The sequence below is a fragment of the Enhydra lutris genome, unplaced genomic scaffold, assembly GCF_002288905.1.
Source record: "Enhydra lutris kenyoni isolate GAN:26980312 unplaced genomic scaffold, ASM228890v2 scaffoldscaffold4, whole genome shotgun sequence".
Classification (NCBI taxonomy): domain Eukaryota; kingdom Metazoa; phylum Chordata; class Mammalia; order Carnivora; family Mustelidae; genus Enhydra; species Enhydra lutris.
Window position 1 is genome coordinate 23,560,027 of NW_019154088.1, and position 12,667 is coordinate 23,572,693.

At 49.5% G+C, this 12,667-nt stretch overlaps 1 protein-coding gene across 7 annotated transcripts; it reads left to right on the plus strand.

Annotated features, from left to right (window-relative positions):
• Nucleotides 1–499: 499 nt before the first annotated feature.
• Nucleotides 500–12,573, plus strand: LOC111159925 (dehydrogenase/reductase SDR family member 4). Of its 7 annotated transcripts, XM_022522613.1 has the most exons (8): nt 500–694; nt 1,786–1,963; nt 7,482–7,583; nt 9,599–9,669; nt 9,767–9,818; nt 10,089–10,223; nt 10,640–10,695; nt 12,066–12,573. In XM_022522613.1, exons 1-8 carry the CDS (start codon nt 564–566, stop codon nt 12,178–12,180), a joined length of 840 nt encoding a protein of 279 aa, XP_022378321.1. In that variant the 5' UTR covers nt 500–563; the 3' UTR covers nt 12,181–12,573. The 7 variants fall into 7 exon arrangements, with proteins under 7 accessions (XP_022378321.1, XP_022378338.1, XP_022378329.1 ...); XM_022522630.1 differs by lacking the exon at nt 10,089–10,223 and having other exon boundaries at nt 12,066–12,548; XM_022522621.1 differs by lacking the exon at nt 7,482–7,583 and having other exon boundaries at nt 537–694; nt 12,066–12,548.
• Nucleotides 12,574–12,667: the final 94 nt, after the last annotated feature.

Sequence of the window (12,667 nt, forward strand, 5' to 3'; positions counted from 1 at the left end):
TCTCTCCCAGGCTCCTCCACCCTCACCTGGTGACTCCGTGTGGACCACAGGCAATCTCAAAACACTGGCCCTCTTGTGAGCTATCTCACGTATGCAGACCCAGACTTTCCGGGAGATGGAGGTCCATCTTGAAGTTCTGGGAAGGTAAAGCAACCAACTCAAAGCTCCCCTGCCCTCGAAAAATAGCAGGGTCAAGCGGCAGGACATTGCCGAGGGCGGGGAAGTCTATGGGTTCCCGCAAAGGAGCGGGCCCTAGAAGAAACCTGGGGCGACCGCACAGTTCCACGGCGGCCAGGGCGAAGCCGAGGACAGCGGGGCACGACAGCCGTGCGCCGGCAGGGGGCGCCCCACGGCCACCGCCCGCTCCCGGTACGAGGGGCTGGCGCCTGGCCGGGCTAGCCAGCGATCCCGCGCCCGGGCTGGCGGGGAGCCGGACGGAGGTGGGGCCGCAGGGCGGAGGACGGAGGCGGAGGGGGGCGGAGCCGAGTGAGGAGGAGGCAGGATCCTCGTTCCTTTGCTTACTGGGGTCATTACCTCCCCTGGGTGTGCGGCGAGGCGGCGCCATGCGGAGGGCGGGACTGTTGCTCGCTCTCAGCGGCCGGGCGTGGAGGTCTGTGCGGATGGCCAGCTCCGGGATGGCGCGCCGGGACCCGCTCGCCAATAAGGTGGCTCTAGTCACGGCGTCCACCGACGGGTGAGTGCCGGGGCCACAGTCTCTGAGGCTCCCACTATCCGGAAATAGGTACTAACCCCTTGACCTTTGCTTCTCTGCCGGAGTCCTCAGTGGACCTCACTGCCGCGCAAAGTCTGACCCCCGAAGAAGGGAACAACGTGGTCGGCCTGCAGTGCCTCCGAATCCTCTTGCGTCGGCCCCACTTCTGCCAGTCTCCTGTCACCGCTGCCCCTGGCTCAGCTGCGCCACTTCAGTCTCCCGGGGCCCTGGGCTGCCCCCGTCAAGTGGCCCCACCTAGAGTCTGGGAAGACCAAACACCAGAATTCCAAAACACTCCACAGATTTCAAAAAATCCTATCCCACAGCCTCCCTCGACCCTGCACATGTTCCAGACACCCCATTTGGCGCCCCTTTCCTGGACGGGACACAAGACCCATGTGTCCAGGTTTTTGTTTAGCTCAGTACATTTTGCCCTTGCCCTGTTTCTCACCCACCTCTCTTGTCTAGCCATTTCTCGTCCCTGAAGGGCTTTGCTAAATGCCTGCATTACACAAATCTAAAGTAAAAATGTATGCGAAATGCAAATGGCTAATAACTGCAAAGTGTGGAACCCTTACTCCCAGGGGAGTAGTGTAAAAAATGGACATTTTTTACTAGAGACCTATCCTTTCACATACACCCCCACATGTAATTAACAACAGAATTTTGAGATGATGTAGACTAGTAAGGGAGGTATCTGGGGACAGGGGCTCTTTCGGGTGAGACGCTCCAATCATGCAAGTGGCTGTTGCTACACCCCTACCTCCTTTCTCTCCCCTCAGACCCTGCAGGGTGTGGGGCCTGTCACTGCAGGGATCCCTGTGGAAGGTAATGTCAGTTCCTGAGAACCTAGCCGGCGGGGGGGCCAAAACCCTAGGAAAAGTAAGTAAATGAGTGCTAAAAACACGCTAAGCATGTCCATCTGTATGGTAACAGCTCTTTTACACATAATGCAGACTGGAGGCCCTGCAGAGGGAGAGCTGGAATTCAGACCTGGGCATTCTGACTGCGGAGCTCATCTCTCAACCACTTCCCCCTGTACTGGCCCTGATAGACCTCTCTCTCTGCCTCAGGATCGGCTTCGCCATCGCGCGGCGCCTGGCCCAGGATGGGGCCCACGTGGTCGTCAGCAGCCGGAAGCAGCAGAACGTGGACCGGGCAGTGGCCACGCTGCAGGGGGAAGGGCTGAGCGTGACGGGCACCGTGTGCCACGTGGGGAAGGCCGAGGACCGGGAGCGGCTGGTGGTCACGGTGAGCAACAAGGGTATGGGCACAGAGACAGGTGGTGGTGGAAGGGAGCCTGCCTGAGCCTCCTTTCCTGCTTTCCTAGACAACACTGATGTGATGCAAGCCAGCACTATTAACTGAAACGTAACTGGTCGTTCTGCGTACCATTCCACCCACACATTTTTACTGTGTGCCTTTACTATGATGTCTCTCAGAATCATCCCATCCCAGTCAGAGAATAAAAAACCACTCTAATGCTTCAACCCTGCATCACCAACCCTTAGGTTACCCAGGAAAACAGCTGGCCCTGGTTCTCCAGTAGTTTCCAATCTAATTGGGCAGATGAGAAAGGTAAATGCGATTGCAAAACAGATGTCTCCACCCACAGACTAATAATCAGTGTCCTGTTCTATAGCTTGTTGAGTCAAGTCTCTGGGAACCTCTTCTGTGAGGCAACCTACCATGTTTCATCCACTTATGTTTGCTATTCTCTTTGTCCAGAGCCTTCACGGGTTATCTCTAAACCTGACAAAAACCTAAGCAAGGCAAGGACTATTCTCCCGGTTTTCAAACATTCGGAACATTCCACTCTGAAAGCTAGAGCAACGTCCCGAGGCCCCACAGCCAGTCAGAAAGAGCTATAAATCAATCCAGACCTGCCAAGCTGACTACAGACCACCAGGCATTTCTCCATTAGCATCAGGGCAAGTCTTTCATGCCCACTTGGACGTTAGTTTCAAAGAAAGTGTCAAAGGCAGTGTCAGAGCTGGAACTTGGCACCAGCCTTCCAGCAACACAAGAAAATATGAGTATCTGGTAAAGGAGGCCGCTCTTCCCTCAGGCTCAGGACATACACTTTATTACCTGGAGCAAAAAGGAGACTCTACCCTAGATGGAAAGTAGAGCAGACTGGAAGGCTGGCAGAAATAATTTGGTAATCGTAGAAGAAGGGTTCCTTAAACAGTGGTAAATGGTGGTATGACAGGATAAAGTCATTCCGTGTGGGGGGAACCATTTAGCAGTGCACTGGGGAGAGCCAAATGTGTGTCCAAGAAAGTAACTTTGGGGCACCTGGGTGGTTCAGTCAGTAAAGGCCCTGACTCCTGACTTCAGCTCAGGTTATGATCTTGGGGTCCTGAGATGGAGGGCTCCAAGCTTAGCATGGAGCCTGCTTAAAATTCTCTCTCTGTCCCTCTCCCTTTGCCCCTTGCCACCTCCTTTAAAATAAATACTTTTTTTTTTTTTTTTTGAAGGAAAGAAAGTCACATTGTCTGGCATAGGCTGCTGGATAGAACCTGAGTTTGGGACCTTGATCCTGAGGGTGAAGAGAGCCTCTGGGATCCTGGGCCAACTGGTGACTAGCTATATGAAATGTGCCTAGCAACTTAATTTTAAAATCCTGCCAGGGAAACAACCTCTAACCCCTACCAGGTCCACTTTCCCTGTCCTACAGCCCTGGCCCAGAGGTGGGGCTTGAGCTAGACCTCCCAGAGGGGGTGAGACTGGACAGATGGAGGAGTGACAGGGTTCCAGATGACCCTGCAAAATGAGCAGGCAGCCAGGGAGGGCCTGAAGGGGAGAGCAGAGCACCGTGAATCCACAGCAAAGAGCATGGGCTCAGGAGTGCCGGTGGAAAATGGCCTGGTGGGAAGGATAAGGGACAGGGGCTCCATAGCCTCCCAACGAAGGTTAGATGTTCTTGGAGGAAATAAGCCACACGAGGTTTTGAGCAAGATGAATATGGATATATTTGAAAAAGATAAACTTGCACCAGTAAGAGGATATATAAGAGTAGAAAAGACTCTGAGCCAAGGATGTTAGCAAGGAAACTGTTTCTACCATTAAGGTCTAGAGCAGCAGCAGTGGTACCAGAATGGATATGCCCAAGAGATGTTTAGTGGGAACCAAGCAAGATTTTTTTTCTTCCTAACGCGGTGTCAAGAAATGGGAAATAGGGGGCGCCTGGGTGGCTCAGTGGGTTAAAGCCTCTGCCTTCAACTCAGGTCATGATCCCAGGGTCCTGGGATCGAGCCCCACATTAGGCTCTCTGCTCAGCGGGGAGCCTGCTTCCACCTCTCTCTGCCTGCCTCTCAGCCTACTTGTGATCTTTGTCTGTCAAATAAATAAATAAAATCTTTAAAAAAAAAAAAAAAGAAAGAAAGAAAGAAAGAAATGGGAAATATGAGGGTTAAGTCGAAAACCACCTGTAGGGGCTCCTGGGTGGCTCGGTCCATTAAGCGTCTGCCTTCAGCTCACGTCATGATCCCAGGGTCCTGGGATCAAGCCCCACATCAGGCTCGCTGCTCAGTGGGGAGTCTTCTTCTCCCTCTGCCCCTCACCCCTGCTCATGCATTCTCCCTCTCTCTCTCCTGCTCTCTCTCTCTCTCTCAAATAAATAAAATCTTTAAAAACACACACACAGGGATCCTAGGTGGCTTAGTCATTAAGTGTCTGCCTTCGGCTCAGGACATGATCCCAGGGTCCTAGGATCGAGTCCCTCATCTGCTCTCTCCTCAACAGGGAGTCTGCTGCTCCCTCTGCTTGTGCACTCTCTCTCTCTCTCCCTATGACAAATAAATAAAATCTTAAAACACACACACACACACACCTTTCAAGTAATTTGTATGGCTAGTGTCAGGGTGGAGAATGACCAAGAGGGTACTTATTAGCTATTGGAGATGGGTTCTGCCTGTTGCCAACTGTTACCCTATAATGGGGAATGCCACTCTTTAAGAAGGGTATCAGGAGCACCTGCGTGGCTCAGTCGGTTAAGTGGCCAACCCTTGATTTCACCTCAGGTCATGGCCTCTGGGTCATGAAAATGAGCCCCATGTGGGGCTCTGAGCTCAGTGGGAGTCTGCTTAAGATTCTCTCTCTCTGCGGCCTCCAGGCACACACACTTCCTCTTTCTCTCTCTCAATCTCAAATAATAAGTTAATTTTTTAAAAGATTTTATTTATTTATTTGACAGAGATCACAAGCAGGCAGAGAGGTAGGCAGAGGGAGAGAAAGGGAAACAGGCTCCCTGCTGAGCAGAGAGCTAGATGCGGGGCTTGATCTCAGGACTCTGGGATCACGACCCGAGCCGAAGGCAGAGGCCTTAACCCACTGAGCCACCCAGGCGCCCCAATAAGTTAATTTTTAAAATGGTTACTATCCAGTGGCTTCCTAATCTGTGCCACAAAGCTTCTCAAAGGCATGGGGGAGCAGAATCCAGATCACTCACTTCTCCACTTGACTATACTTTTTCTAAAAAATATACCTACCCAAAAACAGAGCACCCAACTCCTAACCACTTTAGGGTAGCGATCACACAATTTAGGGCAGGCTTACAAGACACCTGGGTGGTCATAGCGCCTTTCTCATGAATCTTCTATGGTTCTCTGTTCAGTCAAAACCTAGACTTCTCGGGGTGCCTGGGTGGCTCAGTGGGTTAAAGCCTCTGCCTTCAGCTCAGGTCATGATCCCAGGGTTCTGGGATCGAGCCCCGCATAGGGCTCTCTGCTCTGTGGGGAGCCTGCTTCCTCCTCTCTCTCTGCCTGCCTCTCTGCCTACTTGTGATCTCTGTCTGTCAAATAAATAAATAAAATCTTTAAAAAAAAAAAAAACAAAAACAAAAAAAAACCTAGACTTCTCGGGCGCCTGGGTGGCTCAGTGGGTTAAAGCCTCTGCCTTCAGCTCAGGTCATGATCCCAGGGTGGCTGGGATCAAGCCCCACGTCAGGCTTTCTGCTCAGCAGGGAGCCTGCTTCCCTTCCTCTCTCTGCCTGCCTCTCTGCCTACTTGTGATCGCTGTCTAATAAATAAATAAATAATCTTAAAAAAAAAAAAAAAAAACCTAGACTTCTCCCCTCTCTGAGCCATAGGCTCCCTGCCCCCAACCACACAGCCACAGAGCAGTGCACCCATCCCTTTCTAGCTTCCTGTGCACTTCACTCATTGCAAGTCCATAGGCAAGACTTACACAGAGCCAAGGCAGGTGACTGGGGCTTGGTGCTGGGACGCCAAAACTTAGCACCAGACAGTATCGATACCAGTTTTAAAACCTTACGTGATTTTCAGTTTTGTTCAATTTACATGTTGACAACCCAAGCCATTCCTTCAGCAGCGTGGAAGCAACTGAGCTTAGCACCTAGTTAGCAAGAATAATTAGTTAAAACAGGAACTAGCAGATGGTACACATAGTTAATAACACCCCTCCATGCGCCAAATCATGAAGCACAAAGGTGCTTAAGGGCCCATAGTGCTGCTCGCCCAAGGCATCCAAATTGCCTGTTCGGGCCAATGTGTAGCTTCCTCTCAGAGCCCTGTTTTGCTGGCAGATTCTGTTCAACCACTCATTACTCTGGCACGTGCCTTCACCACCTACTTTCAATTTATTAGCGAGGTGAGATGTTGCCTTTCTTGGCCTCCCCAGTTTAAATCTTGGTTTCCACCTTGAATCTTCCATGCCTCCCAGCCAAAAAAAAAGGGGGGGGGGGAGAAGATGACATCATAACTGAGTGGGAAACTGCTTTAAGCCCAGGCTGGTGTCTTCCTCACCATGGCTCTTGCATAGCCAGTTTCCTAGTGATCCCAACTCACTTTCAAAGGACTCTTTAAGAATTAGCTCTGCAGCAGAAGGGAGACCGACCTCAGATCTGCCACCACTAACTGAGTAGCTTTGTGCCCTCTGCAGATTATGTGGACTCCCCCAAAGACCCAGTGAGAAGGCCTCCCCCTGTTCCTTAACCAGCCCTTATATGTCATTACTGAGAAATTCACTTCCCTGGACCTCAGCTTCATCCCTTGTGCCATGAGGACATTGGGCTGGGTGATCTAAAAACTGCTCCCAGTGGTAACATTCTGTTGGTCTATCTAAAACAGTTTCTCGGGGCGCCTGGGAGGCTCAGTCAGTTAAACGTCTGCCTTCGGCTCAGGTCATGGTCTTGGGGTCCTGGGATCAAGCCTCGTGGTGGGCTCCCTTCTCAGCAGGGAGTCTGCTCCCTTTCCTTCTGCCCCACCCCCCATTCATTCTCGGGCTCTCAGGTGCTCTCTCTCTGTCTCTCTCCCTCAAATAAATAAAATCTTTATACCAAAAAATGTAAATATAAATTAATAAATAAAATAAAACAGTTTCTCTATTCAGGTAGGTATGGACAGATTGAGTTTGAGATCACGGTAACTCAGTCAAGGAGAACCAGACAGTAAGCACTCGGACAAATGGGGCTGGGACTTGGTGCGAAAAGTTTAAGGGTCTGGAAATGGATTTTGAGGTGGGACCTGAAGCTGTGAGAACAAAGGAGCTCCCCCAAAAGGGAAAGTATAAAGAATAAAAAGTCAGCAACAGCTCTGGGGGTGGGGGGGAGAAAAGCCTGCAAAAGAAACTAGACCTGAAATGTTTAGCAGCAGAACTTAGGGTAGCTGGGGAGAGAGACGTTTCAAGAAAAAGAGGCATCATTTTGACATCATTCTGTCCTAAGAAGGAATTCTTTATCCACATTGATAAGTGCACCTCCCTTACTGACCTGCAGTCCTAATTCAGACCTTACTCCTCTCTCTAGGCCGTGAGCCTTCACGGGGGCATTGACATCCTGGTCTCCAATGCCGCCATTAACCCTTTCTTTGGAAACCTAATGGATGTCACCGAGGAAGTGTGGGACAAGGTGAGAGGGGATTAAAGGAGCAGGGGATAGGCCTCAAGAAACAGCCAGAACAAACTCAGGCTGCTTTTAGAATGCATTTGTCAAGTTCCTGGTAAATGTAAGGACTCCTTGCGATTAGCACGCACCTGGAGTGCACCTGGTAAAGGGCAGGTGGGGGGTGGCTTCCTCTCTCCTTGCCCGCCTTTCAATTCTGCTTCTCCCGAGTTTGGCTCTTCCGTTTGCTCCTGGCTAGCCTTCTTCTGCTTCACTCCCCAGCTCTCTCCCCCCGCATGCTCATCCAGACTCTTCTTCCAGCTCTATTTCCAACAGAGACATGCCAGCTATCTGCCTAATAGCTAATACACTCAAGCTTACACAACCCCCGGCCCCTTTTCAGAGGCCAAAAAAGAATGATTTTGCATTAGCTGGAAAACTTTAATAGCTGCTAGTTAAGCAAAATGACCTAAGTTACCGCTTTATAACTTAAAACCTTTGAAAAAGACCCATGGCACTTTTCTTCTTAACTGCAGTGTCAAGGAAATATGAGATCCCAATGTCTAAATTCAAGTGTGGAATATTGGGTTTTATGTGAACGTGTGTAATTATGTTTATGATATAATTCACACACCTACAGATTTTAATTATGAAGCCTTAATTAAAATATTTGTCTTTGTGTACTAAGGTTAATATTCCCACATGATTTGGAAATGCTAAATTTTTTATGATCTCCCCTGGTTTAGCTTTTCACTCTGATGTCATCAATAACTTCTCAGCACTGAAGTTTAAGGATACTAAAATATTATAGTTTGTTTATCAGTGTTTCACAGACATAAAGACCAAAGTGCCAAATGTGCTTTAGTGAGTCAGTTCCTGATTGATATTCTTTAAAGTAGAGAAACATCTTTCATGAGCTGTCTGAATAAAGACCACATGAAAATCAGTTTTAAACCAAGTGATTTTTCTTTTTAATTTGCATTTTTTAAAATGTCACAGTACATCAAATATAAATTCAATGGCTGATCCTCGATTAAACTCTGGATTTTTAAAATAAGGACGTGGGGAGACAACTGGGGAAATTTTGTTAGGGACAACCTATTACGTAAAATCATTATTACCAATGTTAAATTTCATGGTGTGATAATGGATGGTGGTATGTAAGAATGTCCTTATACTTTAGGAAAAATGCTAAAGTTTTACTGATAGAACACTGTGATGACTGCAACTTATCTTCAGTAGTTCAGGAAAAAACTGTACAGATACATGGATAGGACACATGGGGCAACATGCGAACAATTGGTGAATCCAGGTAAACAATATCTGGATATCCATCATATTTCTATTTCAACTTTTCTCTAAGATTAAAATTTTCAAAATAATAAATCGGCATGGAGAGCTTGGTAGGGGCATATCCCAGCATGCCTAAAACAATGTAAATGAGAGTCATGCCTTTGTTTTAAATGATGGATGTGGGGTTTTGACTGGAGACTGTGTCCCAGCGGCCCCAGAAGTGCCCCCTCATGATCCCACTTTCCAATAATGGCCAGCCAGACAGCCCATCCAGGAGGGCCAAAAACATCCGACTCCTTAAACTCAGAAGCCAGAGAATGTTGGAATGACTCTGAGTGCCTGAGGTCAGGCCACGTTTTCCCTGGGCAGCATGGGCCACTCTGGAGTGGAACCAGTAGGCCAGCCCACTTCCAAGTTCTCCCTAGTTGGGAGAAACACAGAAAATCCAGCTCAGATCCAAAGAGGACCTGCTAATATAGGCCAAATCATGTGCAGCTGGTTAGGTAACAAGAGGGACCAGGTTCCTTTCTTTCTCACGCAAACCTAATGGGTCATTCTCTAGCTGAATATGCCAGTGACAGGGGCTTCTTCCTGGGCTTCAGCTTCTGCTTTTACAATGTCCAGGTAAACCATCTCTGAGGTCTGCACCGGGGCCCCAGAAACATCCCAGGAACCCCGCCGTGAGTCCTCACTGCCCTGCCTTCTCCAGCTCTTCCCTCATGCTCTTTCTCCTTCTCTCTTGGTTTCAGATTCTGGACATTAACGTGAAGGCCACAGCCCTCATGACAAAGGCAGTGGTGCCAGAGATGGAGAAGCGAGGGTACAGACAGTGAGAGGGAGCCTGGGTACAGTGGACCTCATGTGGGCTGAGGGCCAGGGTTCCCACTGAGAAGAGGGTCACTCTCTTCTTTTTCCAGAGGCGGCTCAGTGGTGATTGTGGCCTCCATAGGAGCCTACTTTCCAGTTCCTGTAAGATCCCCCTTCTTTGCTACTTCTATCCCCCCCATCGTGCATTTTCTCTACTCCCCCAGTCACCCTAACAAGTGTATGCCCCCTTTTGGAATCACACCACCAAGCCCCTTCCCACGAAATAGATGCATTGCCTCCAAAAACCCTAACCTAGGGGTGGTTCACCCACAAGACAGTTTTCTGGCTCCCTTAGAGATGCCCTATTATCTACTGCCCTATCCAAAAATGAACTGGAAACAAAGACACTAACCCACTCTCTCCTTTCCCCAGGGCCTGGGACCCTACAATGTTAGTAAAACTGCCTTGCTGGGCCTCACCAAGAACCTGGCCAGAGAGCTGGACCAAAGGAACATTAGGGTGAACTGCCTGGCACCGGGACTCATTAAGACTAGCTTCAGCCAAGTGGTGAGGACCGCAAGGACCCCAAAGGGGCATCTTCCTAGACAGCAAAAGCCCGTATCTTCTGCCCCACCCCACCCCAGGCTTTTCAACATTCCCCCTCCATACCATACATCCTCCTGTCTGGATCAGACCCCACGGGCACCTTTCTTGAGGTGTGTGGTAGAGACCAGAATTCAGACTCTGCTCACACCGTTCCATATCTCCTTAAGTGGATGAGAACTGGGGAGAGCCAACAACAACCTCACTAGCACCTGCAAAGAAGACAGTGGTAGGGAGCAACTGGGAACTGAGGAGGGCTAGAAGTGGAAGGGGCCTCCCTCCAGCCTTCCTCTCAGTTGCCATGAGGGCAGCACTTCCTCCCCTCTCTGACCCTCTGTCTCCTCTTCTGCCACATATAAAGATGTCCCTTTTTCCTGCAGTTGTGGAAGGACAAGGAAAGGGAGGAGAGTATAAAAGAAATCATGCAGATAAAAAGGTAAGGCTGTCACAGGGGAGGGTTAGGAAGGACAAGGATGAAAGGTCCAGTCCCTCACACAGCCCACATCTCACTGTCTTTTGGTCCCACAGACAACACAAGCATGTGCTCTCCTGCCACAAACACATACTTTGCAATTCTTGTGTGCTGCATCACTACAGTGGCACATGAGAGGGGCCCACTTCCATTGCAAAAACCAAAGAGAGGCTCCGGCTTTCAGCAGAGCACTGCTCCAGGAGAAGCCCTGACTCCTCTCTCCACCTGGCTGTGGCCTCCACCTTCAGCCATCTGTAGCGCCCAGGGACCAAGACCAAATCCATGCTTTTTTTTTTTTTTTTTTTTTTTAAGTTCCCCTTGAGTAAAATGCCATGTTTCCAAAGCTCAGATGGACTAAGGCCCGAAACTCCCCTTGCAAAGAAAACTCGCCTCTTCCCTCTTCCCCACAGGGCTAGCCAGACTGCTCAGGCCCCTTTGGCTCCTTTTCCTCTAACCTCCCTGCCTCTCTCCAGCTTTTGTCTTGTCCATCTTGTCCCCTCAAGGACACATTCCAGCAATGCCTACTCTTTACTGGTCCGGACATCCCAGAAGCCCTCAGGTGCCCTGCAAGCTGCTCTCATGCCAGGCATGAGCTGCACACCTAGTTCACAACACATTAACAAGTTGGGGTACTGTCATCCTGGAGCCCCGGTGAATGTCTGTGCCCATGCTTCTTGGTCTTGGGTGTGCACTGGTCCAGTGTAGGACCTGGACATCTTTTGGGGGGTGGTGGGGGGGAAGGAATTTAAGCCTCCTAGATGATGACAGTGTGCAGCTAGGATGGAGAACCACACTAATCCAGGCCTTTTAGGTTTGAGGTCCCCACTCTACCCACCTCAGAGCGTCCTGTGGCAGTTAAGGTTACAGCGTTCCCGAACTACACAATTATGGATACAAATCCCGAGAATTAGCACATTCTCCCAAAATGAACCTAACTTTAAGGGCCAAAAAGAGATTCCTAAAAAAGTGACTGAAAACAAACTGTTTACTGTTTCACAGACTCCCTGACACTTGAACAGTATACACACAGGCGAAACAAAGTTGCTGCTCACCAGTGTATCTGTATGACTTGGGATTCTGCTGTCCTGAGTTGTCTGAAAAACAAAAATGTCTCCATACTGTTTGAATATAATATGTGGTGGGTTTCGCAGGATGCAGTATTTACTATAACAGCTTATCTTCACGCTAACTCTATTTGACTGACAGGAAGCTTGTACACTGGTCCTGGATAAATCGCCTGATACTTTTTGATTAAGCAAATTCATTCCCTGTGGGCCAGTTCAGGAGCTGACTGTTGAATTTTTACTCCCTTCCTTGTTGCCCCTCTTCCCCAGGATAGGCAAGCCGGATGAATGTGCAGGCATCGTGTCTTTCCTGTGCTCTGAAGACGCCAGCTACATCACTGGGGAGACAGTGGTAGTGGGTGGAGGGACCCCATCCCGCCTCTGAGGACTTGGAGAGGCCTCACCGGGGTAGAGATTGGTTGGGCTACAGCTCCTGCACTCATCAACTAGCCTTTCCCACCTCTGCCCAATATACTGCTCACCTTACACCCCACCCCACCCCCCAAATCAGTTCCACCCTGTGAAAAGATCCAGCCTTCCCTATGATCAAGGTATGGTCTTGGGATTCGCTCTGTTGCTGAAGCCTTGAGTAGAGACTTCCCCTGAGAGCAGAGGGCAGGCCTGCCGAGAAAGCTGAGTCTATGTTGCCAAAAATCAGTACTTTTTTTCCTGGACTTGGGGGAATTTGAGGGAGACGGGTTTGAAGGAAGCTGGGTGGAAAATCAACAACTTGCAAAGAAAGATGCAAATAAAATGCAGATGATCATGTTGCTTTGAATTGGTGTATTCATTTTTCATTGTGGGGTACATAGGTTTGGTAGCCAAGCAGAGATTCTTTGTGGACTACATCTCTGCATCCCCTAATCCTCCTC

Coding starts and splice junctions, on each gene's coding strand:
- LOC111159925 (XM_022522613.1), top strand. CDS start 564: ATGCGGAGGGCGGGACTGTTGCTCGCTCTCAGCGGCCGGGCGTGGAGG. Junction 1,964..7,481: donor GGGAGCGGCTGGTGGTCACG/GTGAGCAACAAG, acceptor TCCTCTCTCTAG/GCCGTGAGCCTTCACGGGGG. Junction 9,819..10,088: donor GAGCCTACTTTCCAGTTCCT/GTAAGATCCCCC, acceptor TCCTTTCCCCAG/GGCCTGGGACCCTACAATGT.